At 41.9% G+C, this 13561-nt stretch overlaps 1 protein-coding gene across 2 annotated transcripts in view; it reads right to left on the bottom strand.

Annotated features, from left to right (window-relative positions):
* ELP2 (elongator acetyltransferase complex subunit 2) overlaps positions 1–13561 on the bottom strand; it is a 45645-nt gene that overhangs the window by 11336 nt on the left and 20748 nt on the right. For both annotated transcript variants that reach the window (XM_037380530.1, XM_037380531.1), the window contains exons 12-14: positions 13178–13327; positions 9868–10056; positions 1285–1351 (exon numbers count right to left, since the gene is read on the bottom strand). In XM_037380530.1, the coding sequence (XP_037236427.1) occupies positions 1285–1351; positions 9868–10056; positions 13178–13327 (406 nt within the window). The remainder of the gene's footprint in view (positions 1–1284; positions 1352–9867; positions 10057–13177; positions 13328–13561) is intronic.

Raw genomic sequence — 13561 nt, 5'->3', positions numbered from 1 at the left:
ATGAAATCAATGGAAATTAGTTATTCTCTGTGTGATAATACTCTAGGAGAAGGAAGTCCTGCTCCCTGTCTCAGCAGAAGGACTCATGAGAAAGCAGAAAAAAAGTTTTTGCCATTTTTGCCATATTTTATGTGTTACTTCAGTTACAACTATTTTTCTCTCACAGAAGATTTAGGAAAATTTAGCTGTATTGCCATTGAAGACCCTGGGGACAAAGCTTATTAAAATGCTTCCTTTTTTAATTCACACCTTCTGATAAAGCTTTAAGCAGAGAAAAAACAGGTCTGACCTAGTTTGTAGATTCTAGTATAAGTGCATTTTTACAAGAGACTTCATGAAATATCAGACTACCAGTCCGATCTCCAGTCTCAAGATAATACTCAGTTATGTTTATCATTCTAGACAGATGTTTGTCCCTCCTTCCTTGTTCCCACATAATGCAATCCCCATCACCTCTCCAAGAAATTCATCTGGTGCCTCACCAGCCTTTACAGACAGAACATTAGTTACTACTGGCTAACTAATTCTTCCTTCCTAAACACTTTCACAAAACACCATTTACCTGGAGGTTCATGGCTACTTTCACTGGAACTGAAAATGTGACTTATCCTCCTCAAAGCAGCATTTCTTCTATAAGCTTCTACAAGGGTACTAACATTTGACAAGAGTGTGAAAAGGACTCCAGAATGTAGCTTTGGAGGTCAAGGTGTTTTACAGAGCAACCACAAGGAGCAACAGGTAGTCTTCCTGTAACAACTCTGAACCTAGTTTTCACCATACTTGATTCAATACTATCTTTTTGGCTTTAAGTCATCAGTCTTAGGGTGGGAGAGAGTGGGTAGTGAGCAAAGGAACAGCACCAGGTGGGAGTATTCTAATAATATCCTGCCCTGGCTACTCCCAAACCCATCACAGTAGAGCAATGAACACCAGCACCCATGTGAAATTCATAAAGATCAGTCCACAGGAGAGGCTCTCAGGAGCACTGTGCAGACTGAGCAAGGTTACTTCCCACAGGGGTGTGGGACACAACAGGAAAGCAGGGAAAGAGCATTTTGGGTTTGCACAAGACATTAGGGGATTAGACCCTCAGGTGCGCTTTCTTTTTATTTTCAAGCACCATATTTAGGTGCTACCAGAGAATTAAACACTTTGCACATTTTTATTTCTAGATTCTAAACTTGCAGTCAAGCTTACAATGAGAGATCTAACAAAAAGATGTACACAAAAGCAATCGTTTAAAAGTTTCCACACAAAACCCACCACCATTATTTCTCATTTTACCTTCAAAAACAGCTTTATTGGACAATCCCAAAGCTGGCACAGTTGCACCTTCTGGAAGATCAGATGACTAGGGGAAAAAAAAAAAAAAAAGGTTACACACAAATTATCATGTACGTTCAAATTTCAAAGGCCACAGTTTAAAGAATCCCTGAGAGTGATTTTTCTAGAGAAGTGTAGAAGGCACTTTGAAAAACTCCCAACTCATCCAGAATATATCCTATACAAAATGAAGACCAGTACTCTGCCAAAAAAAAAAAAAAAAAAAGCATTTCTAAGGGCTCAGCTCAAGGGCTTTGCTATACAGCATGCACCTTCATTCCTAATTACAGGTTTTCTTCCAGTTTTGTTTATTCTAGGATATACATACTTAATGGATTAACTGAGAGCACTGCAGATTTTAACACAAAAGGATCGGGAAGTAGTCTGTTCTGGGGTGAAATAATAAAGCAGCATTTTGGAAAAGGGGATAGAGGATGAGTGCCTGTGCCCACAGCTTCAAACACAACTCAGTACATAGCAGAGAGATAGCGCTGGACTACCTGCCTGCTTAGAGCAGCAAAAAAAAGGCAAATAAATCACCAGACAGAAAATACTTCCATAAAGGTATGGGGGGAATGTCCTGTTTTCAGCTGGGATAGAGCTAATTTTCTTTGTAGCTGATACAGTGCTGTGTTTTGGATTTAGTATGAGAACCATGTTGATGACACACAGATGTTTTAGTTGCTGCTAAGCAGTGCTTGCCCTTAGTCAAGGACTTTTGGTTTCCCATGCTCTGCCAGTGAGGAGCCAGGAAGGAGCAGAGCCAGGACAGCTGACCTCAACTGGCCAAAGGGACATTCCATACCACAGACCATCATGCTCGGTATATGAACTGGGGGCAGTGTGTCAGTGCCTGTCGATCGCTGCTCAGGGACTGGCTGGGCATTGGTCAGTGGGTATTGTGCATCACTTGTTTCTCTTGGTTTTTATTCCTCCCTCTCTCTCTTCCCATTACATTTATTATAATAATAACAACAATAGTAGTAATAATATTTTACTTTATTTGAACCATTAAAATGTTCTTAACCTATAAGTTCTACATGTTTCCACTTCTCCTCCCCAACCCAGTAGGGAGCAGGGTAGGGGGGAGTGAGCAAGCAGCTGCGTGGTACTTAGCTGCCAGCTGGGGTTAAACCATGACAGTCCTTTTTGGTGCACAACATGGGGCTAGAAGGGTTGAGATAATGATAGATCTGACTACAGTGTGTTAAAACAAGTTTGGTACAAGTATTTATTGTATTGCTTTAATAATCAGTGGCCATAATGTCAATTTATTTGCTCTCGGATTGGTCTTGGAGTTGTGTTATGTCACACCTTACTTGCAGCATATGATTGCTGTTTTGGTCCAGCAAAAAGGTTCTTCGGGCCTGGACCAACGTCCTCGTTTTACTGTACTGTGTAGTGGTGGCTTGTGATACGCTGTGATCGTTGATCACGGACTGCGCACGCAGGACTGTCATCGCCTCTGGGCTACGGGTGCCATCTCGCGGGGACTATGGATCATTGCACCTTTGGCTTTTCCTTGCGGAGCTAAGCTAAGGGGGAGACATCTTCCCGTACCTTTCCCTTCTCCCACAGGCTAATTACAGAAGCGTTTTTATGACTCTGGAAAATTTTGAATATCCTTGGGCCGTTGAAACCAGCATATTTCTGGCATTGATCCTATTTCTAGGAACGCTGAACGTCCTGGTCAATATTCTGGCCTTGTTGAGAACTAATCAACTCGCTGCAGGTATTCCAGCTGCCACGAAAGGCACTAACAGCTGCTTCAATCCCCACGACAAGCACTACAGCTGTTCAAACTTCAGCAGCAGGCACTGCAGCTACTCAAAATCCAGCAAGTGGCACTACAACTTCTCACACCCTGGTGACGGGTGACACAGCTGAACCAGAGGACCAGCCTGCGTCAGTATCAGTCGTCCCTATACATCAGAACAAATCAACACAAAAGACGGCTCGTTCAGTAGAGGAGGATGAAACAGGGCCATTACAGGAACAGGAGGAAGAGGCAGAACAAGAGGTAACCACTCAAAGCCTTGCCCTGCATGCTGTAGGTTGTGCGAAAAGATTTTAGTCATCATCCAGGTGAGCACATTATCACCTGGCTGCTTCGATGCTGGGATAATAGGGCTAATAATTTGGAATCAGAGGGTAAGGAAGCCAAGCAGCTGGGATCACTGTCTAGAGAACGGGGCATTAACAAGGCAATTGGAAAAGGGCCACAAGTCCTCAGCCTCTGGGGGCAACTCCTGTCCAGCCTGAAAGAGTATCCCTACAAGGAAGATGTTATACATCGCCCAGCCAAGCAGACCACAATAGAGAGGTATCCAGTACCTGAGATTATTATGCTAGAGATTATTTATTATGACCCAAACAACACACAGTTACCCACAGATCCTGACGAAGCCCAATGCACACGAACCACGCGGCAGAAATTTGTACAGAACGCACCACCGTCATATGCCAACTCATTGACAGTCATGAGCTGGAGAGATGAAGCGGCACTGAACGTGGATGAACTGGCTTGCCAGCTCCACGAATATGAAGATAACATCCCTGCCTCCCTCACCTTGGTTGTGGAGGAACTGGTTCAGCAACTTGATGAGGATAGATTCTACTCCCCACCAGTATGGACCTGCATCTCGGCTATTAACAGGAAGTGCCCTTCTGCTCGAGAGGGAGAATAGAGAGGGTACACACCATGGGGTACCCTGTTGTTTTACATGTGGGACCACGGAAAGGACATAAGGAAGTGGGATGGAAAACCTACCTTGGCACTTGAGGTACAGGTACCTAAATTGCAAGAAAACCACTCACAAATGGGGGTTCTTCTAGGAAAGTTGCTGCTCCAGTCTCCACTGGGCAGTGTCCCAGACAAAGTGGAAGGGCTGATCTTACTCCTGATCTTATGAAAAGGAATTCTAATGTGTTTTCACAAAAAGTGGGCAGGGCTGCTCCACTCTACAGCCACTCTGCACTGCTCACTACCCTGGTGGAGAATCGTATAACCAGTACTAGAGGGGCCCTGCCTCCAGCCAGGTGGAGGAGAGGGACAGACTCTGTGGATCCGATGGCCTGGCATGTCAGACCCACAGATACCAATGCATAGCGTACCCTAATGCCATCAAACTATAAAGGGGCAGAACCCATTTGTATTTCTGGAGTGACAGGGGGATCCCAACAGCTAACTGTATCAGAGGCAGAAGTAAACCTGACTGAAAACGAGTGGCAAAAGCTCCCCATTGTGACTGGCCCAGAGGCTCCATCCATCCTTGGCACAGACTACCTCAGGAGACCCCAAAGGGTACCGGTGGCCTTTCAGTATAGCTGCCTTGGAGACAAAGGAAATTAAGCAGCTGTCTGCTTTGCCCAGCCTCTTGGAGGACCCTTCTGTTCTGGGGTTGCTGAAAGTCAAAGAACAGGTGCCAATCGCTATCACAACGTTGCACTAGCAGCAGTATCACACCAACTGAGACTCCCTGATTCCCATCCATAAGCTGATTCATCAACTGGAAAGCCAAGGAGTGATCAGCAGGACCTGCTCACCCTTTAACAGCCACATATGGCCAGTGCAAAAGCCTAACAGAGAATGGAGACTAAGAGCAGATAATCACAGCCCGAATGAAGTCACACCACTGCTAAGTGTTGCCATACCAGACATGCTGGAACTTCAATATGAACTGGAAGCAAAGGCAGCCAAGTAGTATGTCACCATTGATACTGCAAATGCGTTTTTCTCAATCTCTTTGGCTGCAGAGTGCAGGCCACAATTTGCTTTCACTTGCAGGAGCACCCAATACACCCAGAACCGACTACCCCAGACATGGAAACACAGCCCTACCATCTGCCATGGACTGATCCAGGTTGCACTTGAATAGGCTGAAGATCCAGAACAGCTGCAGTATATTGATATCATCATATGGGGCAATACAGCAGCAGTTTTTGAGAAAGAGAATAGTCCAAATCCTTCTGAAAGCTGGTTTGGCCATAAAACGAAGCAAAGTCAAGGGACCTGCAGAGAAGATCCAGTTTGTCTACAAAGTAACAACAATGTTTCCACCAACCAGTAAGAAAGAAACACAAACTTTCTCAGGCTTGTGCATTTTTGGAGAACGCACATTCCAAATTACAGTGTGATTATAAGCCCTCTCATCAAGTGACCCGGAAGAAAAATGATTTCAAATGGGGCCCTGAGCAACGACAAGCATTTGAACAAATTAAAACAAGCAACAGTTCAAGCAGTAGCCCTAGGGCCAGGCCAGACAGGGCAAGATGTAAAAATTGTCCTCTACACCGCAGCCAGGAAGAACGGCCCTACCTGGAGCCTCCAGCAGAAAGCGCCAGGGGAGACTCGAGATCAACCTCAGGCTTTTGGAGTTGGGGATACAGAGGATCTAAGACCTGCTATACTCCAACTGAAAAAAGATATTAGCAGTTTATGAAGGGGTACTGAAGTGCAGCTCCACCTGGCACCCTGGTTGCTGGTGCTGGGTTGGATGTTCAAAGTTTCCTCTACACATCACAAAGCTGATGCTACATGGCGTAAGCAGGTTGCACTGATCACACAATGAGCTCAAATCGGAAATCCCAGTTGTCCAGGAATCTTGGAAGTTATCATGGACTGGCAAGAAGGCAAAGATTTTGGAATGTCACCAGAGGAAGAGGTGACACATGCTGAAGAGGCCCCACTGTATAAAACATTGCCAGAAAATGAGAAGCAATATGCCTTGTTTACTGATAGGTCCTGCTGTTTTGTAGGAAAGCACAGGAGACTGAAGGCAGCTGTATGGAGTCCCCCACAAATCGCAGAAACCACTGAAGGAGAAGGTGAATCGAGTCAGTTTGCAGAGGTGAAAGCTATCCAGCTGGCTTTAGACATGGCTGAACGAGAAAAATGGACAATAGTTTACCCCTGTATGCTGATGTATGGATGGTGGCAAATGCCCTGTGGGGGTGGCTGCAGCAATGGAAGCAGAGTAACTGGCAGCAGAGAGGTAAACCCACCTGGGTTGCCACATTGTGGCAAGAGATTTCTACCTGGGTGAAGAATCTAGTTGTGAAGATACGTCATGTAGATGCTCATGTACCCAGAGTTGGGCCACTGAACAACATCAAAACAACCAACAGGTAGGATCAGGCTGCTAAGACTGAAGTGGCTCATGTAGATCTGGACTGGCAACATAAGGGTGAACTATTTAGAGCATGGTGGGCCCATAACACCTCAGGCCATTAGGGACAAGACGCAACAAACATAGACGGGCTGTTGATGAAGGGGTAGACTTGACCATGGACACTATCGTACAGGTTATTCATGAATGTGAAGCACGCACTGCAATTGAGCAAGCCAAGCAGTTACAGCCTAGCTGGTACGGAGGACAATGACTGAAACAAATACGGTGAGGCTTGGCAGGTTGACTGCTCCCACAAACCTGCCAAGGCGAGCACCATGTGCTCACAATGGTGGAAGCAACCACCAGGTGGCTGGAAACATCCTGTGCTACATGCCACTGCCCGGAACACTGTCCTGGGCCCTGAAAAGCAAGCCTTGAGGTGGCACAGTATGCCAGAAAGAACAGAGTCAGACGACAGGACTTTTGCCAAAACAATCTCATAGATGCTTGTGCCAAAGAATATGGCATCAAGTGGGTGTATCACATCTCCCATCATGCACCAGCTCCAGAAAAATCAAACAGTACAATGGGCTGTTAAAGACTACACAGAGAGCAACGGGTGGTGGGACCTTCAAACATTGGGATACACATTTAGCAAAAGCCATCTGGTTAGTCAACACTACAGGATCTGCCAGTTGGGCTGGCCCTTCCCAATCAAAACTTTTAAATACTGTAGAAGGGGTTAAAGTTCCTGTAGTGCACATAAAAATTATGTTCGGGAAAACAGTCTGAGTTATTTCTGCCTCGGGCAAAAGTAAACCCTTGTGTAGGATTACTTTTGCTCAAGGACCTGGGTGCACTTGGTGGGTAACATGGGGGGATGGAAAGTCCAGTGTGTGCCTCAAGGTGATTTGATTTGGGGTGAGAATAGCCAATGAATTAAGTTGTATGATGTTAATTGCTATGTAACACCATGTATTATCACTTCTATGGTGGCTATATGCCAATCACCACAGTGGGCACCTTGTGGCATCCATCTCTGCCACTCCAGATTTGGGGATTTGAACCCCGCTCCCTTTCAATCAAGAATGAGCTTTGATGAAACCAGACCAGCACAGCAGTGACGGGATCAGAACTGTCTTCAACATGCAATAAGCCAACACCACCCACCATCTTTGCTGCCCTGAAAGACTGTTACGACAGATGGAGCCCAACATCATGGACTAAATGAACTCAACAGACTTTTGAAGAGGGATGATCCATAGACTAAGGGGAACGATAACTGTTTTTATCAAAAGACAGAAAAGCTGATGGTGTATTGAAAAGACATACATGGTATGGAATAAGGGCCAGATACTGTCCTGGTTTCAGCTGGGATAGAGCTAATTTTCTTTGTAGCTGGTACAGTGCTGTGATTTGGATTTAGTATGAGAACAATGTCGATGACACGCAGATATTTTAGTTGCTGCTAAGCAGTGCTTGCCCTTAGTCAAGGACTTTTGGTTTCCCATGCTCTGCCACTGAGGAGGTGCAAAAGAAGCCAGGAGGGAGCAGAACCATGACAGCTGACCCCAACTGGCCAAGGGATGTTCCAGACAATAGAATGTCATGCTCAGTATATAAACTGGGGGGAGCTGGCTGGGGCCTGCCCATTGCTGCTCAGGGACAGCTGGCCATTGGTCAGCAGGCGGTGAGCAATTGTATTTTGCATGATTTGTTTCTCTTTGGTTTTACTCCTCTCTCTCCATTACAATTGTTGTTACTGTTATTATTATTACTATATTTTACTTTATTTCAATGATTAAATTGTTCCTATCTCAACCCACGAGTTTTACCTTTTTCTGATTCTCCTACACATCCTACTGGGGAGCAGGACAAAGGGAAGTGAGCGAGTGGCTGAGTGGTATTTAGTTGCTGGCTGGGGTTAATCCAAAATTTAGAAAGGGTAAGTGAACTTGGGGCCCTTTATGCAGAGATGGAAAAAGATTAGATTTAATAGCTGTAAACCCCCTTCCTTATGGTCTCTGAGAAGTTCAAAGAAAGACTGTTTTAGAGAACTGGATTAATAATTTAGCTGACAGCTTAAAATACTGTTATTTATCTAAGATGTTCATTATTTGATGAGAAAATTTAGGAGACACGCACATGTCTAAATCAAAAATGGTTCTTCATTATAACCCAAAGTATAATACGATCCCATGGATTTGAACTGAATATAATCCTACTCAACCTTTTTTGAATATAAAGCTGGCTTTTTTGGTTTTAAGTACTTCTTTTGGGAAGGTGCTTGAGCTAAATTAAGAAAAAGCTTACCCACTTTAGTGAAAAATAGCATTCACAGAAAACAATTGCAATAAAGCTATATAAGAGTAGCTGTATCATCAGAGCTCATAAAGCCTTCCTCTTTAAACAAAGCCCATGTGAAACATTTTGTGGTATCATGAATCAAAAAATAGCATTCAGAGGAAAAGCTGATAAGGGAAGTCTACAAAAGGTAAAATAATGACATCTGCCAGCATTATAAAAGCACAATATTATTTGTACAATATCATTAATGGAAGTGCTTATGAAGTCTTATGGAATTAAATCACTAAACAGCTACTTATGTAACTTCTTGCTATCAAAAATGAATAGATTTTTTCCCAGATATTTCAATTGCTGAATGAAACAGAAAGGCTAATCCACCTCTGAGAAGCTGCACAGAAAACACTGCTTTTGAGCCAGAAATGCAAAGAGCATGCAAGGCGCTGTACAGAGGCAACTATCCTAAATGAGGTCTGCTCTACAAAATGCAGAGAAAAACAGAATTAGAACGTAAAGTAAACAGGGAGCAAACAAGGGACAGCAACTCTGCAGTCTTATCTTTCCACAGAATAGGAAAATATACTTATCCACAACTAAGAACTGGAATATGAAGGCCTCAAGAAAATTCCAATGCCAACAGGAAATAAAGAATGAGCAAGTACATATTTATAAATATTTAACAACTAACAATAGTGCTGAAAGCGTTATGCTATTTCCAAGCATACAATTAAAACAACCCAACACAAAACAATAATTACATCTAAATAAGACCACTATACCCTTAAATTAAGGGGAAGCACACTTCCAGGCTTATTGTTTGCTTTCAAATCAACACATGTGTACAGTAGTCTGCTTGGTCTGACTTACTTAAAATTTACCTACACTCTCTGCAACCTTCTGACACCAGGTCTCCAGTTTCAAATACAACATGTTTTATAAGACATCACCATAAAAATACATATGAAACAACACACATGGAAACAAATAGAAGGGAAAGGAAAAAACCAAAGTTAAGGTGTCAGAACTATTAAAAGAATTTTTATGGAGTTTAGCGCAATTTGACATTTTCTAAAGCATTTATTTACATGAAAGAGGCTGTCTTCACTTAGCATTGCTTTAGCACACTTACATGGGAGCACAGCTTCTCCAGTGGAATACCAGTGATGTTACTGAAATTTTCTATAAAATTCTTGGGAGCACGAAAAACTCGAAGCACTTTTTCATCTGCTCCTGACACAAACTGAAACCTGCCAATCATTGCCAAACAACGCATGTCGTATCCGTGTACTTGAGGCCTTGCAATTTCATGCCAGGTTACCTAAACGAACACACACACAGTAAAACACCATTCTTAACCAGAGAGGCAGCAAGATTTTGAGTTCCAATACAGTACTAATACTCTGCTTGCTGATCTTAACAAAAAGGAAAGCTAATAGCTTCTACTGACATTCATACAACTGACGTATGTGAGCATACATCAGTTAAATCCTATTTTTCCACCAAACAATTCCTGTAATTAGTAAACTATGTCCCTGCACAGGTATGTTTAAGGTATTTGCTTACTTTTGTTAGTAATGGCACATTGCGTTTACTGCGACTTCTTTATGCTAGACAGTCAGGAATAGGACATAATTTGCTTAAGCAGTAGAAGGAGTATATGCTACTTGCTGCTTTCAGAACTGTAGCTCTGAAAGATCTATAAAAGGTAGCAACAATTAACTTGCTTCCTTCATCTGTCTTTCACAAAAGCACAGCAGCACTGCTGTCAGCAGGCTACAGATTCCTACTTCCCCCCTTTCTGTAAATACTTGATTTTAGTGAGAGCATTTAATAGAAGCTTTGCAAAAAACTGACAAAATCAGAACAGCTTCTTATAGGAAAAACATCTGGAAAATGCTGATGATTTTAGAAGTGTTTTCATCTGAAACATTACTTTTTTTTTTTCTAGTTTCCTGAAATATTCATATCCATGCTTCAAGTACTAATCCATGAAAACCAGAATTAACAGCTAACCAGATATTAGACAAGTTATATAGTCAGACTAAGCAAAGAATATTCGCAAAAAAATGAAGTTATTCAAATTGCTTTTCTAAAAATCTAATTTATTCCACATATGAAAAAACTGATTCTTAAAAAAAAATGTTTTCTAGCAAATACACTTTCATTAAAACATTTTTAGTAAGTGTTATTTCCTACTACTCCTACATGATACTTGAGCTGGAAAAATACAGCCTGCACTTTTGAGTCAACAGCTAGCAGAATTAGAATTAATTCAATCAATTAGAATTGTATTAGAATAGTATTACAACGCCTGGAAAATTGCAGCCAAGACAGAACTTACATTGTATTAGATACCATACAAACATAAGGAGAGGCACTGTACTGACTTTGAACTGAACATATCACACTAAAAATTCAACTAAGTATGTCAAAGATTCTGACAGAACCTGAAGGGGATATTTGAGAGATTGTACAAAATCTCATGTTTTCACAATAGCTTGATTATCTTCCAATCAGGAAAAAGCACTAATTCTTTAAAAACAAACAAGCTAGCAAGAAACCCCACTTACCCTTTACTAGGTGCATCTTTGCATACTTTAGAACACAGTACATAACAGGAATGAAAAAAACAAAAAACTCAAACCCCAAAACAGACGAAAGAGGGCTACATAAGTCATTCAATGAGCTTCTTCCAGAAAAATCAGGCTGCAAATCTGCATGACAAATTGAAGCTGACTGTTATCCCTTTCTGATATTTGAACCCAGTAAAATATCAAAATTTGAGATTTTAAGAAGGGATAATTATTTGCATTTAACACTTAGTTCTCTTTTTATAGAGGAAAAACATGAACATTGAGCTGTAATACTAACTCTTCACAGACATCTGAACCATCCATTGTGTGCTGTTAAGACAAACATCAGATGTGACCTGTCGTAATTTTTCAGATGCTAAAGAAAGTAAGGCTTTTTAAAAGCTTATGTTACCTAAGCTCATGAGCAGCAGAACTAAGCACCTGGTTTTCAGGGTTCAGAAGTCCTGAACACATCCCTTCAAATGACCCATTTCTATCTCAACCCACTAACAGTATACTATAGCTTTCTCCCACACCCCATGCAGCAGCAAGTGTTGATGCTGCTTTGATTTACACCTGAACTAGCCTGGTGGATGCTCTGTGGCAGAAAAGGAAGGGGAAGTACACTAATACAGTAAGCACCAAACTTAGGTATGAAGACAGCAATCGCTCTGCTAATCAATTAATTCAAAAGTTTCAGGGGCAGCAGGAAAGCTGTACAGGTAAATCATACAAAGATTAGTTTTTCAGAAAACAGGATAAAAAATTAGCAAGCAGCAAACATAATAAAGAGTGGTATTTCAGTAGGTCACAGAACATGATACCGACAACTCTTTTGAATGTTGCCAGTTTTCATCATTTGCTAGTCTTAAGACTTTCCCTCCATATCTTTTCCACCCTCCAGACTGGAGGTTAGGGGAAAAGGCAGGGAAGCAAATTGGACATGACCTTCCTACAAGACAAGGCAAAGCTTAGCACCCGAGCTGGAATTGCCACCACTTCCGTGTGACCTGGAAGAAGGAAATCAAGGAATTGATGCTCAATTCACCCTCTCAAAACAACAGAAGCTTTGGTGAGACAGTTGTAATAGCCACCCTTTGCCTCCTCCAACTAACGGCACAGCTTGCACAGGCCTTATATGACTTCAATCAGTCTAGTTTCTGCCAGTTTCCTGAACAGAACATTAGTCCTGTTCTGCCAGAAAAAGCTGTATTTGTAGATGAGAGAAATGCATGAGCAAGTATAAAAAGGAACTTGTGCATTCCTAGACAAGTTTTCCCACACCAAAATTTAGACTTATTTTGGAACACAAAGTTATTCAGGAATAATTCTTCCTGAAAAGTTGCTTGCACAGGTACAAACTGCACTCATATAGTCCAGATACTCATTCCAGCAAAACAGAGTGATAAACAACATAGCGTAAAAAATACAGTGAGAACTTCGCTTAGATTAAGCTTGTGTGAAAAACACAACCAAAGTTAGGTTTCTTTATGCTTACCTGCAGCAGTGCTTAGCCAGGTGTTAAACAAGGGCAACAGATAATTATTAGAATCAGCCACATATTGCTCCTCCTGAATTACTGCAGAGCCTGGTTTTCAAGACCCTGGGAGAACACTAACCTAACTCAGAAATGGACTCAGGATTAAACAACAATCATGCTACATGATTATTAGAACTCTGCCACTAGTATTTTTAAAGTGAAAACAGCGCACACTGAACGATCAAGCCAAGCATTTACACAAACAGTTTTGAACAGATCTCGCTTGGGGAAATGTAAGGTTTGAGTTACAAGTTCAGATGACTTGTTCCAAACTCAAGAAAGACAAGACATCTTTAACAAGCTCACAAAATCTTTGAAGATCGTACCTGTGTCTCTTGTTTTCTTTTCCATGGAGCGAAGAGTCTAGTAGTTTGGTCAGAACCAACACTGATGATAAATTCTCCTTCTGGATCCCACTTTACATCCTCTACAGTGTTAAAATGTCCTGAAATCACAACTTGTGGAGTCCATTCTTTCTATTGAAGTCACCAAAGAAGTAAAGAGTTTTCAAGTGACTGATTAGCATATTCTAACCAAAATAAAAGTATCAATGTCCTTATTAAGAAAGCAAAAAAAAAAAAAAGTCATTTGAAAATCGCAGATTATTAGAACTCAGTGTCTGAAGAGACACAAATACTGTTTTATTGCTCTAGCTTAAAAGAAACAGCTTACTGGTTCAGCTGCCACTTCTGAGCAAAGCACAACCACAA

Source organism: Falco rusticolus, chromosome 3 (assembly GCF_015220075.1).
Source record: "Falco rusticolus isolate bFalRus1 chromosome 3, bFalRus1.pri, whole genome shotgun sequence".
Taxonomy (NCBI): Eukaryota; Metazoa; Chordata; class Aves; order Falconiformes; family Falconidae; genus Falco; species Falco rusticolus.
The sequence above is the reverse complement of the archived record's forward strand: the minus strand, read 5'-3'. Positions and strand labels throughout refer to the sequence as shown.